Raw genomic sequence first — 24,114 nt, 5'->3', positions numbered from 1 at the left:
GAGGCCGGGAGCCGAGACACGTTGGCCGCAGAGCGGGCTCCGCGCACAGAACTCCGGGGCGGCCCCTGAACGACGCCCGGGAGCCAGGAGTGAGGGCGGCTCGCCCTTCTCTCCCCTTCCTCGCAGCGCCGCCTCCCAGGACCTGCCAAAGGGTCCCTCTCCAGGGCCCCAGCCCCAGCTGCCCCAGAAGAAGCCGGCGCCCGATTCAGGCCCCCACCCTTCATGGGCCGGCCGCAGGGGCGCGCGCGCCTTGCTAGGTGGCTGCCAAGGGCCTGGTGAGGGGCCGCCCGAGCCGGGGACAGGCGGCGGAGAGCCCGGGGAGCGCGCCCTCGGGGCGGAGAGCGCGGCGGCGGCCGGCCTGGGCGGCTGCGAGCCGCCAGCAAAGGAGGCCCTAAGCGGGCATGGGCCTGGTGTCCCAGCAGCCCTAGGGACCCTCGAGCCTCGCCCCTCTGCTCGGACTCGCCCGACCGACGCGATGGCCTCGGAAGTGGTGTGCGGGCTCATCTTCAGGCTGCTGCTCCCCATCTGCTTGGCCGTAGGTGAGTCTGGTCCGCTCAGCGAGGTTACTTGGGGGGCGCGAGGGGGCAGCTGGGAGGGGGCTTCCTAGCAAAGGTAAGGGCTCCAGTGCTGTGGGGTTCGGTTCGGGAGGCCCGAGCCGCGGCGGGTGCCATCGGCGTCAGCCGCGCTGTCCGGCGCCACAGCCCGGCGCTCTCGCTTCCCGCTCTGGGGCGCACGATCGGGCTCTCTTAACCGCCCAGCTGCAGAGTCCGGGTGACCGGATTCGGCGTGTGCTGGAGACTGTGTTGCATTTAGCCACACGTGGATTTTCCTTCGTGGAGTACTGACTTGTGCACAAAGGCTGCCTGGCTGGCTGGAAGGCGGCCGCACCCCCATCGTAGGTAGAGTGCAGGATCCCCCTAGAGTCACCGCCCAGTGTCCCCAGGCGCACAGCGCGCAGGACGTCCAGAGGGTACCGAGGCCATCTCTCCCTACCCCACACACCAGCAGCTGTGAAGGAAGAAGTGAACGACTCTGGGAGTTCTAAAAAAGAAAGGAGCGCGAGGTACTGGGAAACACGCTTTGGCTTTGAAGTTTCTTACTTTCTTTTAGCAACACAAAAGCCCCTACTACAAAAGTGCTGGGTGCCTGGGCTACAGACCCACCAGACCTAGTCCCGCCCTCCCAGAGCCACCCTCTCCGGATGTTTAAAGGGTTAGAAAGCCGGGTTGGAACTCCCTGGGACTGGCGAGGCTTCCCGGAGCGCCACAAGGAAGCCTCCCTGACGCCCAGACAGAGCGTCGCGCCGTTTCCACAGGGCTGGCGGGGCGTGGAAAGCAACCGGGGGCAGCGTTCTCGGAGTGGGGGACTTTCTGAGTTCCTCCTCAGATAGGCAGTGCGTGTGACATTGGCGCCTACTCCTAAGGGCAACCGAAGGATGCGCCCTGCCTTCTCTCTTCCCCACCAGATCGAGAAAATGGAACACTTTTAACCACGTAGCAATTGCATTTATAGAGAGGGCGTGGCCGTCGCAGAAATGGCCAACTTTCTGCACGTCGCCAGAGATCAATGACTCAAGATCACACCTGTGCTCCATTATTTGCGCATGTAATTGAAAGGGCGCTCTAGCGTGCTTGGTGCAGGTCCATGCCGGCTATCCGGAGGATTTTTGTGACATGATTAGAGAGTGAAGCGTCCAGGAGGTGTCAGCTCAAGGAACCTCCGCGGAAAACCCGGGAGGGCTCTCCAAGCGGAAGCAAGCCGTGGCCACGCGAGGGGCCCGCGTGTGCACGCCGCCCTTGCCCTCTACCTTGCAGTTCGGATTTCCAGGCGGGACCGTTCTGCAGGGGTCTTTGTCCTTAACAAGCACAGGGGTAGATGAGAAGCGCAGCTCCACACAGCGGATATGGGCCTTTTCACCCGCAGTTCGGAAAGCGATTTGGGGAAAGGTTTCTCAGGGTGCGTTGCCCACAGGTGGTGTCACCATCCAGGGATCGTCTCTGTAGCGGAAGCGCCTGGCACTGTGCCCGGCACGTCTACTGTTTGCCAGTTGGTAGCTAGTGCTGGAGTTAACAAGAGGCTTTTAGCATGAGAGGCATTTGTAGTGGTGGATGCTGACAGGGGAGGGGACCTGGGGAGTGGCACTAGGTCAGAAGCCACTCTTCTCCTCCCTCCGCAGCCCCTCCACTCCCGGTCACTCCCCCCACGGTCCCTCTCTTTCCCCCGCTCGCCTCTTCCCTCTCCACACTTTCCCCAGGCAGCCCCTGCGGCGACTGTTGGAAGAACTGGGCAGTGGTCCCTGCAGCCAGCTGGGTCCCCTCTGACTTGCACCATGAGCTGAGTGAAGTGACAGCAGGGATAACCTGCTGACTGCCGCCACCTGCCCTAAGCTTGGGCTCCTGTGGGACTCAGCTCACCTGCCCTGTGTCCCATGCCCTACAGCCACTGGGGTTGGGACCATGGCGTTGCTGCCAGCCTTGGTGTCCTACCTCCGGCAGAGCCCTTCAGTGGGACAGTAGTGTTGTGCCCTCCAGAGGGGAGCTGGCCAGGCACAGTCCCAGAGGGTGAGGGGGGCGTTAAAGGGGGTGGTGTGGGAGGCGTGGAAGGGTTAAGGTGCCAAAGGGGCTCCAGCGGCTTGGGGCAGAGCAGGGGTGACTGCCCAGAGGCTGAGGTCCAGGCCTGGCTCCTCCACCCCTATCTGGACCCAGCTTCTTCCTCTGCACGTGGCAGTGGCCCCAGCAGTGTTCACCAGGTTTGGGATTGGGAGGTTGGGAGGAGCTGGGCTTCCAGGGGCACCAAGATAGTAGCCCTGGGGCCCTCACCTGCTCCTCTGCTGCTTCCAGGACAGCTGAGCGCCCAGAGGATTCTGGGGCTGCCTTCCCTGACCAACTCTCTCCTTCCAACTTATGCCTCCAGACTTGCACACCTCTCTGGGCACAGGGAGGCTGACCTGGGTGTGTGAGAGTGTATGTGTGTGAATGTCTGTGTGAGCATGTGTGAGTGTGTAAGAGTGCACGTATGTGAGTGTGAGTGGTGTGTGCATGTGTGAGAGAGTGTTATGAGTGTGAGTGTGGGGGTAGAAGGCTGTGGCCCCCCAGCTCAGCCTAGAGCAAGCTGCTTTCCAAGCCTCATGGAAACCTGGCCTGGGGCAAGCAGAGGAGGTGGAGGGCCCCCGGCTGGGAGAGAGCCAGCGCTCCTGGGGCGCTGCACACCAACTGACCCCATCATCACTTGTTGGCTGCTGCTTAGGAAAGATAACCCACATCCTAGAAGATTAATGATGCCTTCTAATCGCTGTACTGATAGGTACCAAAGAGCCCTGGTAGATGTCGCCTTATTTGAGCATTTGCTTCTCTTCTACAGGAAGTGGAGATTTTCAAGGTTATTGGAGGGTTTTCAGGTCTGCCTCCTCCCAAGGTGCTACTAAATCAGATATTCAGGTTTCTCTAATATCCTGAGCATGGAGAGTGCAATGATCTGCTTGCTATTAGAATTGATTTTACATTTTAGCTATCTATTTTTATATCTGGAAAATGCAGCCTGCAAAGCCAAGCCTTTGCAGAAGCTTATGTATTTTCTCCTTTAAACCCATTTCTCTAACACTGATGTTGAAATTTTCCTGCACAGAGATGCCCTAGTCTTTTCACCTAATGGATGGATGTTAAAAACCAACTTCCATTGTGTTTAATTTGATGTGTAGGGTTTTTCTTTTTCCCTGTGAAAGAAATTTAAAGGGAAGTGGTAAGTAAATCAGGCCTCTTCAATGTAGGTGTTGTGTGATTCTTGAGTATTAAAGGCAAAATAAAGCCAGAATAGGATATGTTATTTACCATTTAAAACGAACATCAGTGGCAGATATGCCTGTATCCATAGTGACTGAAAATTTCAAGTATCTCCCAAAATATCTGTGACTTATTGGTAGTCATTTGAGTTTTTTTCTTACACATAATATATGGGGGGAAAAAACAGGCAAAAACTTTCCATAATATTATGGATTTTTTTTTTCTTTTTTGAGACAAGACCTCACTCTGTTGCCCCAGGTAGAGTACAGTGGCATCTCCATAGTTCACTGAAACCTCCAGCACCTGGGCTCAAGGGGTCCTCCTGCCTCAGCCTCTGGAGTACTTGGGACTACAGGCATGCACCACTACACTCAGCTAATTTTTGTATTTTTTGTAGTGACAGGGTTTCACTGTGTGTTCAGGCTGGTCTCGAACTCCTCGCCTCAAGTGATCCTCCTGCCTTTGCCTCCCAAAGTGCTAGGATTACAGGTGTGAGCCACCAGGCCTGGCCATATTATAGACTCTTTAATAAGTATAATAGTATCTGATAGTTTTTGAACATTTTACAAATATTTTTACATTTATTTTTTTTTAACATGATGCTACTGTACCACCCATTTCTAGGTGTATTATTTGAGTTTATTCCAGGGTCAGGAATGGACTGGTGTGTTTTTATTCACCCATCTGACACATTAATTCCATCTCGCCTAGTCTTGCCTAGAAGACCCACTTACCCATATTCAGGGGGAGGGGACAGGAAGCCTGGCTGAGGCAGAGCAGAGGGAAAACAGGACAGGCAGAGGCCATGGCTGGTGCTTCCCCTAAAAAAAGTGACCAGAACTTAAGAAAGAGCAGAGCAGAAAAGAAGACTGATTCTTCCACAAAGAAGAATCAGTCAACCAACTGGTGCTCTGTGAAAAAACACTGAAATCCAGGAAGAATCTCTAAAATTTTCTTTAGAGATAGTTGGATTATAGTTTAAGTAAAAATATGGGATCACTTTTGAAATAGATATGGGTATGGCTATGTAATAATAATTTTCTTTTTACACCATAATATATTTTCCCCTACATATCCTATGTCATTTTGAAATCACACTTGACACACAGCCCAAGAATGAGGAATGAATGAAGCTACTTTTTCTCAGGTCGGTGGTAGGGTCGCCGGTCGCCGTGTCTGTAGCTCTCGGCGGTGGGCCGTTTCAGCTGCTGAAGGATTCACGGAAAGCATTTAATAAAGTAACTTTCTTTTCTGTCACACCTTCTCAGCCTTATATAGGTAGATACTATTTATCACTTTTGGAGATGAAAAAACTAATAGTGGAAAGGATTAGAAATGTTTCATTCTACAATAAAACATTTTGTCAACGCAGACTTTGTCTGCTGAGCCGTGGGGCTGAGCTGCGTGTCCGTGCTGTTGTTTGGTAAATATGTGTGTTGCTTTTAGGCGATGTGCCATTGTTCGTAGTCAGAGATAAGCAGATCGCTTTGAAGGTCATCTGTAGGGGAGGACGGTGTTGCCACTTGGCAATTTAAGAGACTCCCATCCAGTCCTGGCTCTGCCCTTCACTATGTAATTGTAGAGTTGTTTTGTTTGTTTGCTTCATTTTCCTTTCTGTAAAATGGAGATACTCACATCTCCTCTCTGAGTGGCTGTGGGACAGTGTGCGCAACACACCTTGTACAATGCTCACGCGCTGCGGGGCTGCATGCCCTTATGGAGGTGCGCGGGCAGCCATGCTCCGGAACGTCTCCGTCGAAATCGGCAGACTAACAGTAGCAGCATGGACAGGAGGAAGCAGACCTGAGTATGTGGGATTCATAGGAAGGCAACTTAGTGCCTTCCTAGAGCCAAATTATGGGAAATTTGGTGTATGTGTGGCAGTGAGGATTTTTATCATCAGGATCTATCTCAGTTTTACTCAACATTCTATATATCTGCAGTTGCATTCTTCCGATTAAATAATATGTTCTCCTTAGAACAATGTTGATAGTGTTTACTTTTGTCTTTCTAATACTACAGTATCATTTTAATCCTTATTTAATATGATTTGATTTGATTTTTAAGAAGGCATTTTCCTTTTGGGTCCTTGTGCTACTAATAGTTGTATATGAAGTTACATAGTAACAATGTGTATAATATTATAAGTTTTGTATAAATATTCAGGAGAATTTAGAATGGTATAAGCCCACCTGGATATCGAAGAACAATTAGACCAATTAAGAATAATATGATGATATATGTATGTAACATACAATATTAGATTTTGTAAGATTTGTGGTTTTAAGTAGTTTTGTGGTCATGGAATAAGGCAAACAACATAAAGAAAAATATCCAATTTAATTGAGGCTAATCACAAAGCTATATTTAGAAAACATTTAAAAAATATTTGGCTGTCACTATCAAGGTTTGCCACACTTGTCCTTTCAGACTCATCCAGGTTGCAGCAAGACCCAAACAGCAAGGAGACCTGGAGCACGTGCCAAACATCTGTGCAGAGCCCATCAGACATACAGTTTTTAACAACTTCCTAATCTGTGAACTGTCCAATAATTATGTAATGGGAATTTAGCTAAATTATTTTTGAAATTTAAGAGAGGTAACATAATTTTGCGTTTTTTCTATGTATTGGTAGTTTTCTTTAAAAACCTGTTATACTAGTTACCAGTTTAAAAAATGTTTTTCATGGCTCCCAAGGAATATACATATACCTTGCTTACCTGCTATATCCTGTAGGATGGTGACGTTTTCTGGTTTTCTTGATTATTACTTGCTGTTTTTGAATTCTTTTTGTGCTGTACTGGTTGGGCGCAATTCTGCATTAAACTAGGATATTATAGGTGGACATATTTAAACTTTATATATTAATTTGAAAATTTGAAGTACATTTTGTAAATTAGAAATGGATTTGTTCTATCTAGAGGTCAGTTCTGCCAGGACCTACTTGGGTTTTTTGTGGCGATTTCACTCATCACCTGGAGATGAAGCTTTTGATGAGACTTTACTCTCTTCAGGAGTTATTAGAATAAAGGATGATCCAAATCAGATGACTGTCCCTACAGTAGTTTTTCCAACTCCAAACTCTCCACCCTGCTTTAGATTCGACTTGATCAACACCAAGCATCTATCTTCCCCTGCAGCCTTCTCCGGTGTGTGCTCAGAAAAGTTCTAGGTCGAGTGAACAAGCTGTCCCTCTGCTCCTTAACCTGCCCATTTGTGATGAGACGGTTGGTGCCACTGTCCTTCAGGTGCCAGTGCTGTCCACACCAAGTACCTCATTTGTAGATGCTCCGCTAGATTTGGCCTCTCTCTTTCATCTTGGTTCACACGTGGTCACCTCGCTTCATGTCCTGTGTGTCCTGCAGCCTGGAGAACCTCACGCCTCCACGATGGCCTCTTGTCCCCTTTCTGTTTTCGCCTGGTGGAGGGGCAGATGTGCCCTTCCCTGCTCACAGCCTCCAAAGTATGTTCTTCAGAGAAGGGTACTTGGGGCCTTTCCAGTGGTCAGTTACACTCCAGCCTTAACGGGGTCAAATCGGGCAGCACCGTTGCCAGTGCACCACCTGGTTTGGGCCAGCAGGCTCCTAGTCCTGTCCTGGTAACAGGTATGTTCTTCCCTCCAGCTGATGGGCAGCCCTTTCAGCCAGTTCTAAGCAAAGACAATTCTGCTTTTTGTGAGTCCTCTTTCCCATGTAGGTTTCTCAGGGTTATGAGACTTAGGTAAGACAAACTTTATTTCTCTCCCACGGGCGTCCAGGCGCAGTTGATCCGGAGTGGGTGTGCCAGCTCTGCTCCACGAGGTTTCCGGGGACTCAGCCATTGCTCTGCTGTCCCCTGGGGTTGCTCTCATCCCTGTGGCTCACGACAGCCCATTACGTGTCCACATGAGGCTGAGGGTCGGAGGCAGCCCGTGCAGGAGAGAGCTCCCTCTCCATCCGCCAAGGGCACGGCTGGGAAGCTGTGTGAATCACTTGCGCTTGCACGCCAAGCCTGAATTTCATAATCTCAGCCACCAGCCTAACTGCCAAGGAAGCGGGGGATGTCATCTCCATTTTGGTTGATAATGTGGGGAAGTGGGTCTGTCACAGTGACAGACAATAGATGTTAGCATGCTGATAGCAGTACCCGTCTCTGCCCCTGCAGATGAAAGCAGTTAATGTGCCTTGCAGACACTGCTGATCTCTAAGAACCCCCTCACCACCTTTCTTTGCTTCTGGACCTACAGCTAGACTGGTCCCTGCAGGCCCCTAAAGGTGAGGTACAGAGTGTGACCCATGAGGAGATGTGCCATACTCCAAAAGAACTACATAATTTTCCCAGTTTCCATAGAGGGGGATCTGGAGAGTATGTGTGGGAGTGTGTGCTAGGGAGTGGAATAATCATGGAAGGAACATAAAGTTGGGTTGGACATAATTTATCAATATGGGCCCACCAAGCAGAGCTTGTGGATTCAAAGTTCTACCTCCAGGGGTTAGAAAGGGCTCCAACAGTTTGTCTGCTTGGTTAACTGAAACATGGACCAAAAGGTGGCCTACACTAAATGAAGTAGAAATTAGTTTCCTTGGTACACTGTGGAGGAAGATCTTCAAAGGCTTAGTGAGATTGGGGTGTTAAGTGGATTTATCATAAAAGATCTGCTCAGCCACCTTGGGAGGGTCTAGAGGACACATCTTCCACCATGACCATGAGAAGTTTGTGAGGAACTCTGTGGTTTCTCTCCTCTGTGAGTCAGAAATCACAGTGGGAGCTGCTGCCACTGACTGGGGATGCTTAAGTGCAGTGGGGATAGTTGGATCTGGTGGGACAGGCCACAGGGCAGCACTTGATCACCAAAGACCAGGTGGGCGTGGTACCATCTTGGATGGTGGCGCCATGGCAGCAATGACAATGGCCTGACTTGCAGACCATTGGCCTTGACTACTATTTCTAGAAGTGAAATTAGATGGGCAGTTTACTGCATTGTGACTTGATTTGCATTAAGCAGAAGGGCTCTAGGTCAAGTGAACAAAAGTCAAGCTTGAATTACCAAAGCAGAGAGTCACGGCCCCTCAAGCAATTCCCAGACATGAGCAGTGTACAGAAAGTGCAGAACTCCTTAAGTGAAGGGGAACCCAGGTCCCCTCGAGGAAGGACCCTGCTACACTGCCAATTACATTTTCCTTGTACTTTCCCATCCCATTTCCTTGAGTAACAAGTCTCTTCATTTAATGTGCAAGTATCTGTGTGAAGATAAAATGGCTATGTGTTACCTGTATATTAATATGTTAGTTCAAATGGCTTATTTTCATCCTACCATCCAGTTGGGATTGGACATTTTAAATGAATGGGAAAAAGAATTTTTAAATGGTGGATATAGCTACAATCCAGATGCCCGGGGCTTTTTTAGGGGATCATAGTTTCACTGGACATATAAGAACTTATCAAGAAGAGTCCCAACACAGACAGTAGCACATCTTTCTCAGGGTCAGCTCTATATGCAGAAAACAGGACACAAAAATCTTTCTCTTCCTCCTCCTCCTTTTTTTTTTTTTCATTATATGGTTTCTGACTTCCAGGGGGAAATGTGCCATCCTGACTAAGAAGCCCAGCTGTAAAGCTAGATTGTTTGGGCACAGATCTTGGCTTTGTCATACAGCTGTGTGACCTTGATCAGGTTGTTTGACCTCTCTGTTTTTGAGATATTTCATCTGTAACATGAGTTGATAATAATAGTACTTAGCTCAGAGGATTGTTGCACAGTTTAGACAAAAATGCTTATCAAGTGTTTCAGGCAGTGCTTGACATAAATAAATAGTAGCTCCTACACAGATAGTTCCAGACTCAGAAGTTAGGCATTGCTATTAGTTGAATAAGATGTGTGGGCTAGTTCGAGTTCCTGCTCGTCAAGAGAAACACAGTTTCCTTCGGCAGATTATTCGAGCTCCAGTCAGCTTACAGGAAGCCTTGGAACATGACCTGTCAAAGGTTGAGGGTGGTCTTGTCCTTGCACCATCCCCCAATCAGATATGCTGGGTAGCCTCTGTGTCCCTGTCCATTGTTACTTTTGAAACAATGTGACAACTGTGACATCTTTCTCTTTCTTTGACGTTCCTGCCGTGGCAGGCAGAATGAATTATTCCTTCTGTATTCACTCCCTCCTTTGTTAATACTCAACATAGAGTTTTGTGCTTAACAACATGATCTCTCTTCTCTTCTGTGTGTTTGCAAGTTCAGGGACACTGTATAATCCTTGCTGACACCCCCCAGCACTGAACGTACTGCTTAACATATAGATAGCAGCCATTTCAGAGAAGATTTTTTGAGTTATAGTCTTTTCAAACCGTAAAGATTGTGTCTGATCATTACCCTTCAGCTCTCCAACAAGGGCAATAATACACAGTTAGCCCTGAAGAAATATTTGCCAACTGGCTAATTAAAACATTCTCAGAAGTCTGAAAATAGAGATAGGTCTAGCTTTCTATTGCTATTGGTTTTTAAATATTTGAATATAAAATTTATACCAGCTGAATCTATACAATATGTGAATCTCATGAATGTGCATTTTATCAGTATGGCATTTAACACCCTTTTTAGTGAATAGAGAAGGAAAAACCCATTTGATGATGGTAAATCTTGACCGAGTATCCTCTTCAGAGTGCATATTATTTTTTAAAATCTCTTCGGCTCTATTGGAACCACACAATCGATCTGTTTTCTCTTGTGGTCACATCCTCCAGGTCAGCAGTTTTGGCCACAGGTATAGAAAAGGAGGAAGAATATACACCCTTAACAAGCTGGTAATGTTGACCCACCACGGAAGTGAATTATAGAGATGTCAGCAATGAGCCATGCTTGGCCCTGCCACATCCTCCCCTCCTGCTTTCCCGGGACTGTCCCTGCTTGCCCGCAGCATGGGCTTGGGCACTGCAGCAGGAACTCAGGCCCTGCTAGAGAATCTGGCAGCGCGTGGTGTGGAAAGAGCCCTGGTCTGAAGGTCTGATGAGCACGTGCGGGTCCTGTTCATAATGAAGCCTGTGACTTTGCCAAGTCTACAGAATTACATCGTCTCTAGAATGAGGTGTTCAAGGCTAAGACATGTTTTCATGATTCTTAGAGCAGTATTTCTGTACATCCTTTTTTAATATTAAAAGGTATGACTACAAATCACCACTTTTTACCTGCACACTAGAAGTTTCATATTTAAATTGTTCTGGCCTCTTAGTAACCATCATAAATACATTACTTAGAATGTGCTCTCATAAAAGGATTAGGAACTACTAAGTAAAATAATTTTTTAACATGTTAGATAATTTGATTCAGAATTTTACAAAACAGTTGATTATGAAGGAGAGACATTCTAGCGAGGGCCTTGCAATGCTGGGGTTTTGCCCATCCCCTCACTTGCTCCTCATACAGAACCACACAGACAAGCATCACCCACAATGGCAGTAACAAGAACAAGAAGCGTGACCACCTTTGGTTTTGAATTGGCTTTGTGTCTATGCAGACATAAAGGAATGTTACCGCCCATAGTTTGTGATTAGACATGGCTATTAAGAAAAATCAAGCTACATTATAGCTACTAATTGAGGTGAAACAACCTTGTAGGAACGTAGGACTGTATAAATAAGACGTGGGTCAGAAAAAGACATTTTGAGTAAAATACTAAATGTAATCAGTACAACATTGCAGTGACACTGTAGATCTATTATCTATACAGGCAAAGGGAGGCTGAGCAAAGACATCAGGTGTGTGTAGGTAAGAGAGTCCCAGGGGAGGGCTCCCCATGCAGGTGTTGCTGTGGTGGCGTCAGCACTACCCATGGGGTGTGGGCTCCCTGCATTGCCACTCCTCCCCCTTCCTTTTTCAAGTTAAATATTAGACCTTGCTCATGCCTGGCTACTCCCGACCCTTGCTGACCTGGAGACCCAAAGTCAGCCTAGCTGGTAAGCAGTGAAGCTTTCTTAGCTAGAGCCAGGCTTGCCACCTGTGGGCTAGACAGAGTTGCTCCAGTTCACAGCCTCTGGCACCCCATCTTCATCAGGAGAGGGCATTAAAGGTCACATGTCAAGGCTATGGGAAGCGAGATGTCACAAAATGGGGTTTGTATCTTGTGAGCCTATATTTTCAAGAAGTCTCCAGCTCCCCAGAATTTTTCATTAACAACCACAAACCTCTTTAGCAATACTTTTCAAAGCATCATCACATTTGCTGTTGCCTTGCCTTAGAGCCACACTGCATTTCTGATGCATGGTGACACCGTCTCGTTCACTGGACTCAGCTTGTAATTACTTTGGGCTATTGTCAAACATTAAAACCACCCTCAATGTGTAACAATTTCCTACCATGGAGGTTGTTTTAAAAGACATGACATGGTCCCTAAAGACATTTCTTAAATTGGCTATCAAATATTTTGAGTAAATATCTTTAGAATAAGGGTATATCTTCCCAAAGTTACTGCTTAGAAGGGAACAAATCTCAGATAGTATCTTTCCCCTGTGACTCCAATTGGTTATTTATTCCAATGTAGCTGTACTCAGATTTGCAGATCAGATCTGGCTCTGGAAGGTATGTGCTAAATGCAGAGCTGGCCTTGCAGGGAAGGAGAAGTATGTTGGTCAAACAAACCTTGTTGAGAATACCTTTGCAATGTGACCCATACTATCATAATGTTTTATAAATTTGAGCATACATATAAAGACATTTTCTTTAAAAAGCACATTTGAAATGGAGTTTTAATAGTCCCTTGGTGATTTTGTTTCTTTCGGTCACTTTTTAAAAAATCATTCTCTGATTTGGACCAATTTTTCCTGTCCTCTCAGTCCTTGAGATCTATATACATTTCCCAGTACTTGCCAGAATCATATGGTATTCCAAAATGTTCATGTGCCCAGCCTTTCCTGTCTTAAAATAGCATTGGCTTTTGTTTGCTCCAGTGTCAAAGGAAACTTCTGCCTGAGTTTTTGTTGATTCATATCTTTTTATCACTTTTGACATTACTGCTTTCTAGGTTTCTGTTTTGGCTGTTGCCCAAAAGGAATTTGATAATTTTTTAAAATGTTATTTTGAAAGCCTGTAAGTATTACCATTTGTACTTTCCCATCTGTGTATTCCTGGTTCAATTGTGGACACTTCATCTCCATTTCATTTCTTAATTGAAATATAAGAAAAGATTTTTTTGCTTGCCTGATTTCTTCTTTCTCCTTTAACATTAAGCAACACTGGGACAGATATAAAAGAGTTTCAGAGGTTGTCTGTGGTGTCTGCAGTTCATTGTCAATGCCCCTTGCACCTGATCTTTGTCTCCTCCGTGCCTCACCAAGTCATCTATCATTCTTTCTTTCTCCTCAAGGGGTTCTTTGAATTTTGTGATATAATTCCTGTTGGGAAACATTTTTGTTTTACACAGATGTTCAGTATCTTCTTGAAATAATTTGCAACAGTGAGTTATTAAGAGTTTGTGATTAGATATTTTGAGAAATGCTGGGCTAATAATTTAAATGTTCTGCATGGCAAGACTGTTCAGAATGTAGCATCTACTGTACATTGTGACTTTTTAAGAATTTAGTATAATAGATAATGTTTCCCAAACCTATTTGGCCACAGAACTCCTATCTGTTACCCTTGGCACTGATGTTCTGGGAGGACACATTGGAAAATTATGGACTTTTGGATTCTTGGAATTTTGTACTAACCAATGAAGGAGATTATTTTGGGATGAGGGAAACTTTCAGAAAACCCCACATTTCTCTCTCTAGGTGTGTGCATGAAGCCAACCCTGATGGGTGGTCCCTGTCAGGCCCATGAGAGCAAAGAATAGATGTGATTGTCCTTTTCTATGTCTGCTCACTGACTTATGTTTATACTATTTATTGTAAAAACAACAACAACAACAAACCACAAAGTGGCCCAAAGGACAGAAACAGTCTTAGAAACTAGATAATCCAATGGCTATAGAATATCTGAAAATAACCAGGCCACACACATTTTCAGGTCTAACAACAAAATAGTGAAAAACCAACAAGGGGATTTGAAACAAGTCAAACAGCCTGTACCATCCCTGCCTCCTCTCGACTGGACGGCTGCCTCCTGAGGCTCCTCCTGTTCTAGATGCTTCTGTGTTGTCCACTCTCTACTGCCAGCCACCTGAGTCTTTTAACAGTGAAGTCAGATGTCAGTCCTCTGTTTTAAACCCTCCAGCACTTAAAAAGCAAACACTCAGTCCTTAACTTCCCCGCAGAGCCCATGGTTCCTGCGCCCTCTAACCACACTCGCGTTGTTTTTACTACACAGGTACAGCTGTTTGTGCTTTACGGCCTTTGCACTTGCTTTCTGCTCTGATGGGCAATTTCCCCTGGGTCTTGGCTCATATGTCACCTACCTCTTTCTGCTCCACCTAAACCCCTGCCCTGTCACTCACTGTTACACCACACTTCTGAATTTATCCCACAGGACTTACTCTCGTCTGGCCTCTTTCATGGTCATGCCTTTGGTTATCAGTGTCTGCCTTCCATTCTCCAATTTCCTCCGACTAAAGCATTCATCCCAGGAAGACAAAAACCTAGTCTCTGTCTTAGTCCCCGCAGTCCCCGCCCATTCTCGGGAGGGTCTGGCCTCAGACACACGGCAGTCGAGCACAGTGTCCGAAGTGCGTGCAGTAGCAATGGAAATGGCATCCCCACATTCATTCAATCCTGCATTCGTCTGAGTCTCAATCTCACCTGTAGAATAGAAGTAATAATAATAGTACCTGCCTCAGAGGGTGACCAGAGAATTAAAAAAATTAATGTATTGAAAGTGCGATTAAACACAGTATTTGTCACATAGTCAGCATTTTATATTAATAAATATAAATAATTATTGTGATGTTGATGTTTCATTTGTTCCTTCATCATTTATTGGTCAACCAGCATGGCTAGATTCTGGGAAGACCAAAGGCATGTAAGGCCTGGCTCCTGCTCTTGAGCTTCTCTTTAGACCTTGGTAGCCCAGAGTCTCTATAGTTCTCAGAATAAAAATATTGCCAATGGTGTCCCTCAGGCCCCGCGTGCCCTGCAGCGGTCTGAGTGGTGGCGGGAGGGCCTAGAAGCTGGTGCTGAGGTGAGCAGAGGAGTGTGTGAACAGGGCCCTTTACTGGGCCTGGGTGGCACGAAGATGAACAAGTCACCATGGTGACCAGGGGAGCTCAGCTGGTGCCGTGCAGTGACAGGAGCCCGAGCGTGTGAGCAGAAAGGGCAGAGGGAAGCCGTGCTGGGCGGACAAGACATTTGCCCTCACCACCAAACCCACTTTCAGAAAATGATTTGATAACAGCCATGACTGAAAAAAAACTTTGTGTTGACACTTCTGGGAATATTTATCTTTTTTTTTTTTTTTTTTGAGACAGAGTCTCACTTTGTTGCCCAGGCTAGAGTGAGTGCCATGGCATCAGCCTAGCTCACAGCAACCTCAAACTCCTGGGCTCAAGCGATCCTTCTGTCTCAGCCTCCCGAGTAGCTGGGACTACAGGCATGTGCCACCATGCCCGGCTAATTTTTTCTATATATATTAGTTGGCCAATTAATTTCTTTCTATTTATAGTAGAGACGGGGTCTCGCTCTTGCTCAGGCTGGTTTCGAACTCCTGACCTCGAGCAATCCGCCGGCCTCAGCCTCCCAGAGAGCTAGGATCACAGGCGTGAGCCACCGCGCCCGGCCACTTCTGGGAATATTTACTTTGAAACAGGGGACAGAGCCATTAAACCGAAGCAGCCAAGCTGGGTGCATGGGGCCGCGTGGGTCAGTGAGCTCCCTGTGCTGTAGGCCCCTGGAGGACTCGGGGGACAGAAGGGGGCGGCTCAAACACGCAGTGCCCAGCAGCTCTGCTCGTAAGGCGGGTCGGGGGTAGGTGCAGACTGGAAGTCACTGTACTGGGGGAAAACTAGAGCTATTACACAGGCTTTGACGCTCTGGGGGTGAAACCACAGCCACGTGCTGCTTGTCTGCGCATCGCCCGTGGGCGGCGCTTCCTCCGCAGCTGCGCACCGGGCTGCACTGGCAGCCAGGGGTCAGCAGATGTGAATGGCGCTCTCTGCGTTTCCCTGGGCTTATCTTATCTGGGACATGCCTAGCCACTTCATGCAATCAAGTCGATGAAAGCCAATGCTGGAGGAGACCTCTAAACACTGGAAAAATTGGCAGTGCTCAAAGAGAGCCCCCGGAGCTGCTGTCAGCGGGGTCAGAGTGCTGTCCTGCCCTGGGCGCTGGCGTCTCTCTTGCTGGCAGACAGCTACTTAGTGCTGGCTTTGAAGTTTCTTTTTCTCTTTCATATGGTTACAACAGGACTTTATAAAACCAGAACGCTCTTCCCTGAAGGGTGATCCTTTATTTAGAATGGAGTGCGCCTTGGTCTCCTCAGATCTTTTGAGGAAACAATTCAGCATCTTGATGGGGTGTGCTGGTCTGTCAGCACGCACTAAGCATGCATTTCGTCAGCTAAGCACAGGAGTCTGGCTGTATGTGTGACAGGCATGGCTATTTCCTGCCTCAAGTATCTTGAGATAATGGCAAAGTTGGATTTATAAATTGCTGAAATGCCACATTCAACATCTTAAGTGCTGTAAATATGCTGATGACTTAAGAGAAGGGTCTTTAAATTGTCAGATACATTTCAGTTTATAAATCATATTCACATACTTTTAGAATTATAATCTCAAGCAGGGCTTTGGCTGTGGTTTTCTAGTTTACTGCTATATCTCATACCTGCTCTGGACGCCTGGCAGATAGAGGGCAGGTGCATCGTGTGTGTGTGTGTGTGTGTTCTTTCTCTCATTTAATACTTGATAATGCTCTGTGAAATAGATATTACTCTCTTGAATTTACACATGAGAACATGGAAGGGGGAAGTAGATTTTACACAAGAAAATGGAAACTCAGAAAAATTAAGTAATTTTCTTTTTTTGGTGGTCAAATATCAAGAAGGTGGACCTGGACCTGGATCTCAGATATTTTAAAAATTTTAGTCTAGTATACTGCCAGCTACAAAAAAATTTATTCTCAACAAATACCAGTTCTTATAATGTTACTGATCTGGCTCTTTCAATCTATTTTCTCCATTTCTGCCAGTGATCTTTGAAAGTTGAAAATCTAACCATGTACAGTCCAGTGATTAAGATGGAGCATTAGTGTTTAGATTAAAGTGTTCTGTTTATTCTGAGGGGCAGGAAAAGGGACCAGGGGTCACTGCTGGATCTGTCCTGGCTCTCCCAAGAGGAAGGACCATTGTGTCACCTCCCCCAGGGCCTCATCCTGGGGCTCACCCCCGCCCAGTGCCTCTGCTGGGCACAAGGCCCCCGACAGCAGCTAGACGGGCAGACTGTGTTGAGTCAGTGCCCCCCCAAACTGCCTCCTTTGGGGAACTTTGGCTTTAACTCTGAAGGTTTCGGTGTCCAGCATTCTGCACATTTCTTTAGAAGAGATGTGTGCACTAATGCACACCGCAGAGCTATTTTCAACTAGCGTTTTTGTATTCTGTTTCCTATTGCATAATGATGTCGTATTTCTGTGACCTGGCACAATAAATAATCACTTAAATAACCCAACAAATGCTGGGAGGAACACAGAATTAGATTCATGAATTCATTGTCTTCATTCCTTCTGGGCCTTTATCTAGTAGCCATTGTGACCCTGGAGAAATAGAAAGTAGCCAAATGATCTGATCTCGGGGGCCCAGTCTACCGGGCAAGAGTAACAGAACACTCACGTTTCCAACTGCAGGTTAGCTTAAATGTCCCTTATTGGAGTGTCACGCTTTCATTTATTCAACAAGTATGTGTTGAGTCCTCTTGTCTGCCAGGCACAGCACTACACATACTTACCTAAGCTCTGATTAGTTTAGCTTTGTGTATTTATCTGCTTTTTTTAAATTGACAAGTAAAAATTTTATATATTTACGGTGTACCGCATGTTGTTTTAGCATAAATATACATTGTTGAATGGCAAAATCAAGCTATTTAACATATGAATTACCTCATACATCTTTGTTTTGTGGTGAGAATCCTTAAAATATATTCTTTTAGCAGTCTTAGTTTATCTTCATAGTAAACAAGACCGAAGATATTTGTGTCATATAGAGATTAATTTAAATCAGTTTATGTTCTTAAAAAGGAAAGGAATCATGGAACCATTCCCAAGTATTCCGTGGTTGCGCTTTACACTTAACAGGGTGGGCTCTACTAGTTAACCTGACGTAGTGAGGTTTCCTTGTCTAGAAATTAAAAAGTGTATGTCAGATTTTTCTCTGCTGGAATTAGCAAGTCTTCATTTCACTGGAAAGCATTAGAAATTGAAGCATCTACTTCACCTGCCCTGTTTTAAATTAGCACTGCATTGAATGTGAAAACAATGTGTAATTTTAATGTCTAGAAAGACTAATATTCCGTCTGGTCTAAATCTATATGAAGCCTCTCCTATGCATAACCCTTAGGGAGCATTTCTGATTTGGTGCCTTTCACTACTTTGAGTTCCTTAGGATCCAGAGTTATTTTAGAGATGTTAGATATGGCAAGCAACATTTTCTTAGAATATTTTAGTGGATTTCAATATGTATATTAGAATAGATGAAAAAAACCCACATTTTATATATATAAAATTTAATTAAATGATCAAGACTTGCCATCTTGTTTACTTTGACACTGTGATATACTGGCTGTCCTGGAGAAAGAGATTTATCCAAGTGTTCTGTGAACAACTCTCACTGTATTCAAGGACAAGGGCTCGGAGACCACCCCTTCTCACTAATGAATTTCACCTCATTTTTTAAAATAGAAACATCTACTTGTGAGTAATTATTTTGAAAAATGTAGTTTAGAACTTTGGTTTGTTTCTTATGCAATATTGCTACTAGTTCTCAGGATGGTAGATCTGAAATAAAAGGGATGACCATATCACATGGAAGCTAGAATTTAGAGGAAGGAAAATTAAACTTTTATTTTTCAGATAAGATTTGTGAAATAAAATTCTTAATGATTCATTAAAATTAATTGTCATTTGCAACTGTTGAAGAGGTTTTACAAAACAATTCTTCCTTGTTTTATTTAAAATTAGACTTTTAGAAAGTAAATCTTTATAATGTCTATTAATAGTCCTGGAAAGTTGAAAGAAGTCTTTTCATTTGGTACATGATCTTTTTAATGAAGTTTATGAGCTCAATTCACATTATAATTGAAGTGGCTAATTGAACCAAACAAGGAGACTTTACAGACCAAAGAGAGGTTGAATATACCTGTATTATGGTCATGGGAATATATACAAATGTGTCCTCTCATTGCTGGATTTCGTACTGTAACAGATAATTTTCGCTGCTTAACCCCATTTGTATCAGAGAAGTCTTTGACCTTTCAGACTGTAAAATCTTTTGGAATTCAAATGAAAGCCTTGCCAACAGCTATTTGAGAATAGTGGGGAGCCCAGCAACTAGGGAAGCTGAATCCCTCAGATATATGGGAATAAAATAATAATCAATAATACTTTATTGATTAATGGAAAAAGAGTTGGCATGTTTTCCTGAGTTTTGTATTTTTAATATAATTTTTTATTTTTAATAAGATGATTTGCTTAAATAAAATGTGATTTAATTTGTATGTATTTGTGATTTTTACAAATTTACAAGTAAATTTAGCAACAGGAAAATTATATCCCCTCTCTGACTACAGGTTCCAAAACTATAGACACAGTAGAAACAGTGACAGGGCCTTGTGTAGTCAGGTATTCGAGTCTCATTTACAGGAATACCCTCAGAGCCCTGTAGCCAAGATTATAAAGATATGTCATTAGATTTAGATTTGATTTGGAAAACTAGAATTTCCATAAATTGCTACTTCTTTAAAACTTTGTTTTTGAAATTTTATTCCTTTTGTAGTTTTTGTATCAGAGGCTGCTTAGTAGTCTTTTAATTTGATGGTGGGTGGAATCAGTTGTTTGTTTTCCTAATGCAAACCCCTCCCTCCCTTCTCTGACTGCCTGAGTATCCAGCAAGATGCTTGGTATATAGCAGGTGCTCAGTAACACCTATTGATTGCATTGTTTTCTCTCTGCCAATTTCCCAAATGGGAGGAAGCAAGTTTGCATTTGATTTGTTCTGTTTAAATGCTAAAGTGCCTGACTTCCCTGAGGATGTGAAAAATGCACCAAAGAAAATTTAGCTACCAATGTAAATCAACAAAACATATCTTTTTGAGAAAAATGCATTTTGTAGTGAATATTTTTCATTAAAAATATGACACTGAACTTGCACTTGGGTCATAGTGATATGATCTTGCTGATGCTTTGTAGCAGATGTGAAGTTTAGAAGAAGACTGGGTGATTTATTAATGAAGTATTATGTGATAAACTCTGGCCTGATAACTGGCTGGTGGTCATTTTAACAATAGATAGGTCTGGAATGCTGACTGGCATTATGATTGCAACAGGACCACAGTGTTAAAGGGACTTAGTTCCCTATGCATTCTGACTGGTTCTGTTGGACATAATCTGATTATCCTAATTGTCTTACAACTATTCCAAATTATAACATGGAAGTAAACTGACCTCTAAAGTTACCTTTGGGTACAAAAGCCATTGCAATTTTATGATGTATTAGCTAGTCAGTAATTCCAGGTTGTGGTTGATTTTTTATTGCTTGTTGCTTATTTACCATAAGAAACTCTGAGACTAAGAATTCAGTATATTTTAAACAACAGAAAGGGAAGTTATTTTGAAAAAGTCACCTCCTACATCTATTCCTTTGGTGTGGTCAGTGCTGGCCATGTCTAGGCCCAGAGGCAGTGTTTAGGTGTGTCTGTAACCAGGGGCTAGATTCAGCTGCATGTAGGTGGCTCAAATGTTGGGCTTATGCTTGAGAGCCAAGTTTTGTTGCCTGTCCTTACTCTGCAACCTCTGATATCTTCATAACATTTTACCATATTAAAATAGTTCATAGAGCCAAATTAGCTTTTAGCGGGGAAAGTCACAAACACAGGTCTTGTAAAGCAGCGGTCCCCATCCTTTTTGGCACCAGAAACAGGTTTCATGGGAGACAACTTTTCCATGGACTGGGTGGGGGCCGGGGGAGGAGGCAGAGCAATGGGGAGTGGCTATGTAGATGAAACTTGGCTCCCCTGCTCCTGCCCCTGCCGCTGGCCTCCTGCTTTGTGCCCCCAGTTCCTAAGTTTCATAGAAGGCAGTTTTTCCACAGAAGTTGTGGCAGGCAACAAAGCTCTGTGGCCTGGTCCCTAACAGGCCACAGACAGAGTGGTACTAGAATGTGGCCCAGGGGTTGAGGACTGCAGTTTTAAAGCATAATTAGGCAAAGACAGTTATCAATTGATGATTTTTTGATTGAATCATAATAGCATGGTTTTATTTGTAATCAAATGATCAAATGTAAATGTTTGTTCTATTGCTTCCCCCCTATTCACCCAAAGAACTATTCTTTTTATCTTTTTAGTGTTATCATAAATCAGTGAGAATATAGATTCAGCTCTCTTAGCTTCCTCCTCCCAACCAATTTGTATCCTTTTGGAGGTTCTATCAGGTAATGTAGCAATTATGTCACTACAAGACAGAATACAAGTATCCCTAAGGATGAATTTTCTATGCTTTAGTTGTCCTCAAGGTGAAGACCTAAGAATCCTCCTGTAGATTTGTATTTGTATTTCTTGCCCTGGGTCTAACTCTGCCTGCAACCCCATCTAAGATATTTGTTTGACCTACAGATTTTTCCTACAGAGTCAGATGCTTAAGTTCTCTTTTTGGTATATTTAACCTGATCTGACAGATAAGTGATTTTTATTTGACTAATGTATTAATCAAGTTAAAAACTCACTGTGAAATAACATGTCCAATCAGAATTTGTATCAGTGATTTATCCTAAGAAAATTATTTTACAATAAAATCAGGGCATGTGAGAAATTTCTTATACTTTTCATCTCACTTCTTCATGGCACTTTTTTCTTTTTACATTATTTCTATTATGAAACATTCCGGCATTGGTTGGCATTTGAATGAGATCCAAAGGCTAGGTGCAATCGATCGTGCTTTACTATTTTGTCTAATGTTCTGATGCTGCTTGGAATACTTTGTTCTCATCTTAGGCCAAAGGAAAGGAAAGATGCTAACACATCTTGCAGTTGTCACTCTAGGCATCTCAATCCATTGTGCAGTGGAATAAGAAGGAAGCAGGTGTGGAGGAAGAACCAGCTCGGGACAACACCTGTATCCCTAGGACACCTCACGGGGGGAAAGCATTGACGAGAGAGGCAGATTGTGTAGTGGTCAAGGTCACGCTGTGGAACGAGACGGTTTGGATTGATATCCTGGGTGTGGATCGTGGGCTGTTTGCTTAAACTCTGCTTCAGATGTGTCCTTTTGTAGCACAACATTACCTCTGGAAATCATTTACATGAGTAGAATGAATAGGTGATGAACTTAACAGAGGTGAAAATAAATGTCATCTCTCTGGAATGTGTCAAGAAGTTTACGGGGATGGAAGGAAATATAAAAATTGTTACATGTGTGCTGACAACATAAACTTTTAGCCGTCCAACTAGTAAATAAACAGAAAGTTTAGTATTCTTAGTCAAAGGAATAGAAGCCAAGATGTTGATCTTAGGACTGTCTTTGAATGCAGCCACTGTATCCTTTGGGTTTCAAGTGGCTATATTTGAGCACGAATATACGTGAGGAATTCAGTCTATTGGAAGCAGAAGGCACTGACTTCATCCCCCTCTGTTGGACCTGGGGATGCTCCCGGTGAAGACTGACACCTAAAGAAGAACCCCATTGACTTCACAGCCTCCCCCATCCCAACATTTTTTTTAAAGATTAGTTGAGTCTTTCAGATAGATGCCACATTTTAATACCATGTACAAACATCCAAAGGCAAATATTCTGTCTGTCTCAACTAGAAATATTTAAATTCCTAGGTTTTGGAAATTTTAAGAGTTACTGATATAGGTGATAAGCAAAACTGTGGGTAAGCATTCTAAACAAACTTGTATTACATTGAATTTACATAAATCGGCACAGGATCTGTATCTTCTCATTCATAGAGAAAATTTGCAATTAATGCCACTATTTGTGTCTTACTCAGGAATGCCATGACTAGTTTGTAAATACTTTTGGAGCTATTATATCAAGTTGATGGTTCCCAAAGACTAGAATCTGTGTTCAACCAGTCAGACAAACCCTTAGTGTTGATTATTTATAGATGGCATTGTGAAATTTGTATACTGGAATAATTTTTAATATATAGATATTTTTAATTGATACATAATTACACATTTATAGGGTACTTGTGATACATGCGTACAAAGTGTAGTGATCAAATCAGGATATTTGGGAAACCCATCATCTCGAAAATTTATTATTTCTTTGTATTGAGAACACTTCAAATATCTCCTAGCTACTTTGAAATACACAATAAATTATTATTAACTATAGTCATCCTATTGTGCTATCGAACATACAATTACATAGATGGAATTTTTTATAGTGTCATTGGATGGTAATGTTTTCCCTACATGTTCAATAAAATTGTGACTCATAATTTTAACCATGTTAATTCATTTCAGTCAAGTTAGCTTCACATATGCTTGCATTCTGAAGATTTTCAAGTTTAAAGATCTCCTTAAGATTTAACTAGAGCTTTCTTAGGTATCATATTTTGCTTCCCTACAGAAATAACTTTCAACTCCATACCACTGGATAGAAAAGGAAGTTTGTAAATTTTAGTCATTCACACTCAAGAAACAAACCAACCAAGCACCATAGAGGTGCATTTTCACACTGCCTGGAGGCTGCTTTCTCAGGGTTTCAATAAGTGAACATCTATTAGTGTCTCTGAGGCACAGGGAAACTCTGCCCTTCACGGGAACCACACATACTTAGAAATTTTCAGTCAAACACGAAATAGAAGTGCAAGTCTAGATATTGAAGGCATTATCCATACTCTGGTTATGTTTTTACTTTCATAATTCTTTTAAAATCTTTAACTGTAAATGTTGGAAAATAGCAAGTATTATAGCTACTGTATCTTATAGGGTACTTTCTCAAGCTTACTACTATATTATGTTTATTATTCAACTCTAAGCACTGTGAAAATACTTTTCATTTCAACTACTAATGTTTCCTCCTAAAATAGGTCTAAGTTCATCCCAATTTTATAAAAAAGTGAAAATAACTGTTAAATTTAAATTTTCTTTTCAAAATGTCCATAAGTATTTTGTCATTTTGAGGAATAAGGCTTCTTCCCTAGGCTGTGATGTTTATCCTTACACTTATCTTCTCTATTGGGACACAAACTTGTTTAATTAAATATAGCACTTAAAACACTTCATCTT

The 24,114-nt window shown here is 43.7% G+C and overlaps 1 protein-coding gene across 2 annotated transcripts in view; it reads left to right on the top strand.

Annotated features, from left to right (window-relative positions):
• Nucleotides 1-401: 401 nt before the first annotated feature.
• The window catches only part of PIEZO2 (piezo type mechanosensitive ion channel component 2), a 449,399-nt gene continuing 425,686 nt past the window's right edge, over nucleotides 402-24,114 (top strand). For both annotated transcript variants that reach the window (XM_012746201.2, XM_075993690.1), the window contains exon 1: nucleotides 402-539. In XM_012746201.2, the coding sequence (XP_012601655.2) occupies nucleotides 476-539 (64 nt within the window). In that variant the 5' untranslated portion in view covers nucleotides 402-475. The remainder of the gene's footprint in view (nucleotides 540-24,114) is intronic.

This window comes from Microcebus murinus, chromosome 17 (assembly GCF_040939455.1).
Source record: "Microcebus murinus isolate Inina chromosome 17, M.murinus_Inina_mat1.0, whole genome shotgun sequence".
Taxonomy (NCBI): domain Eukaryota; kingdom Metazoa; phylum Chordata; class Mammalia; order Primates; family Cheirogaleidae; genus Microcebus; species Microcebus murinus.
Note: the sequence above shows the minus strand (reverse complement) of the source record. Positions and strands in the feature narration are given on the sequence as shown.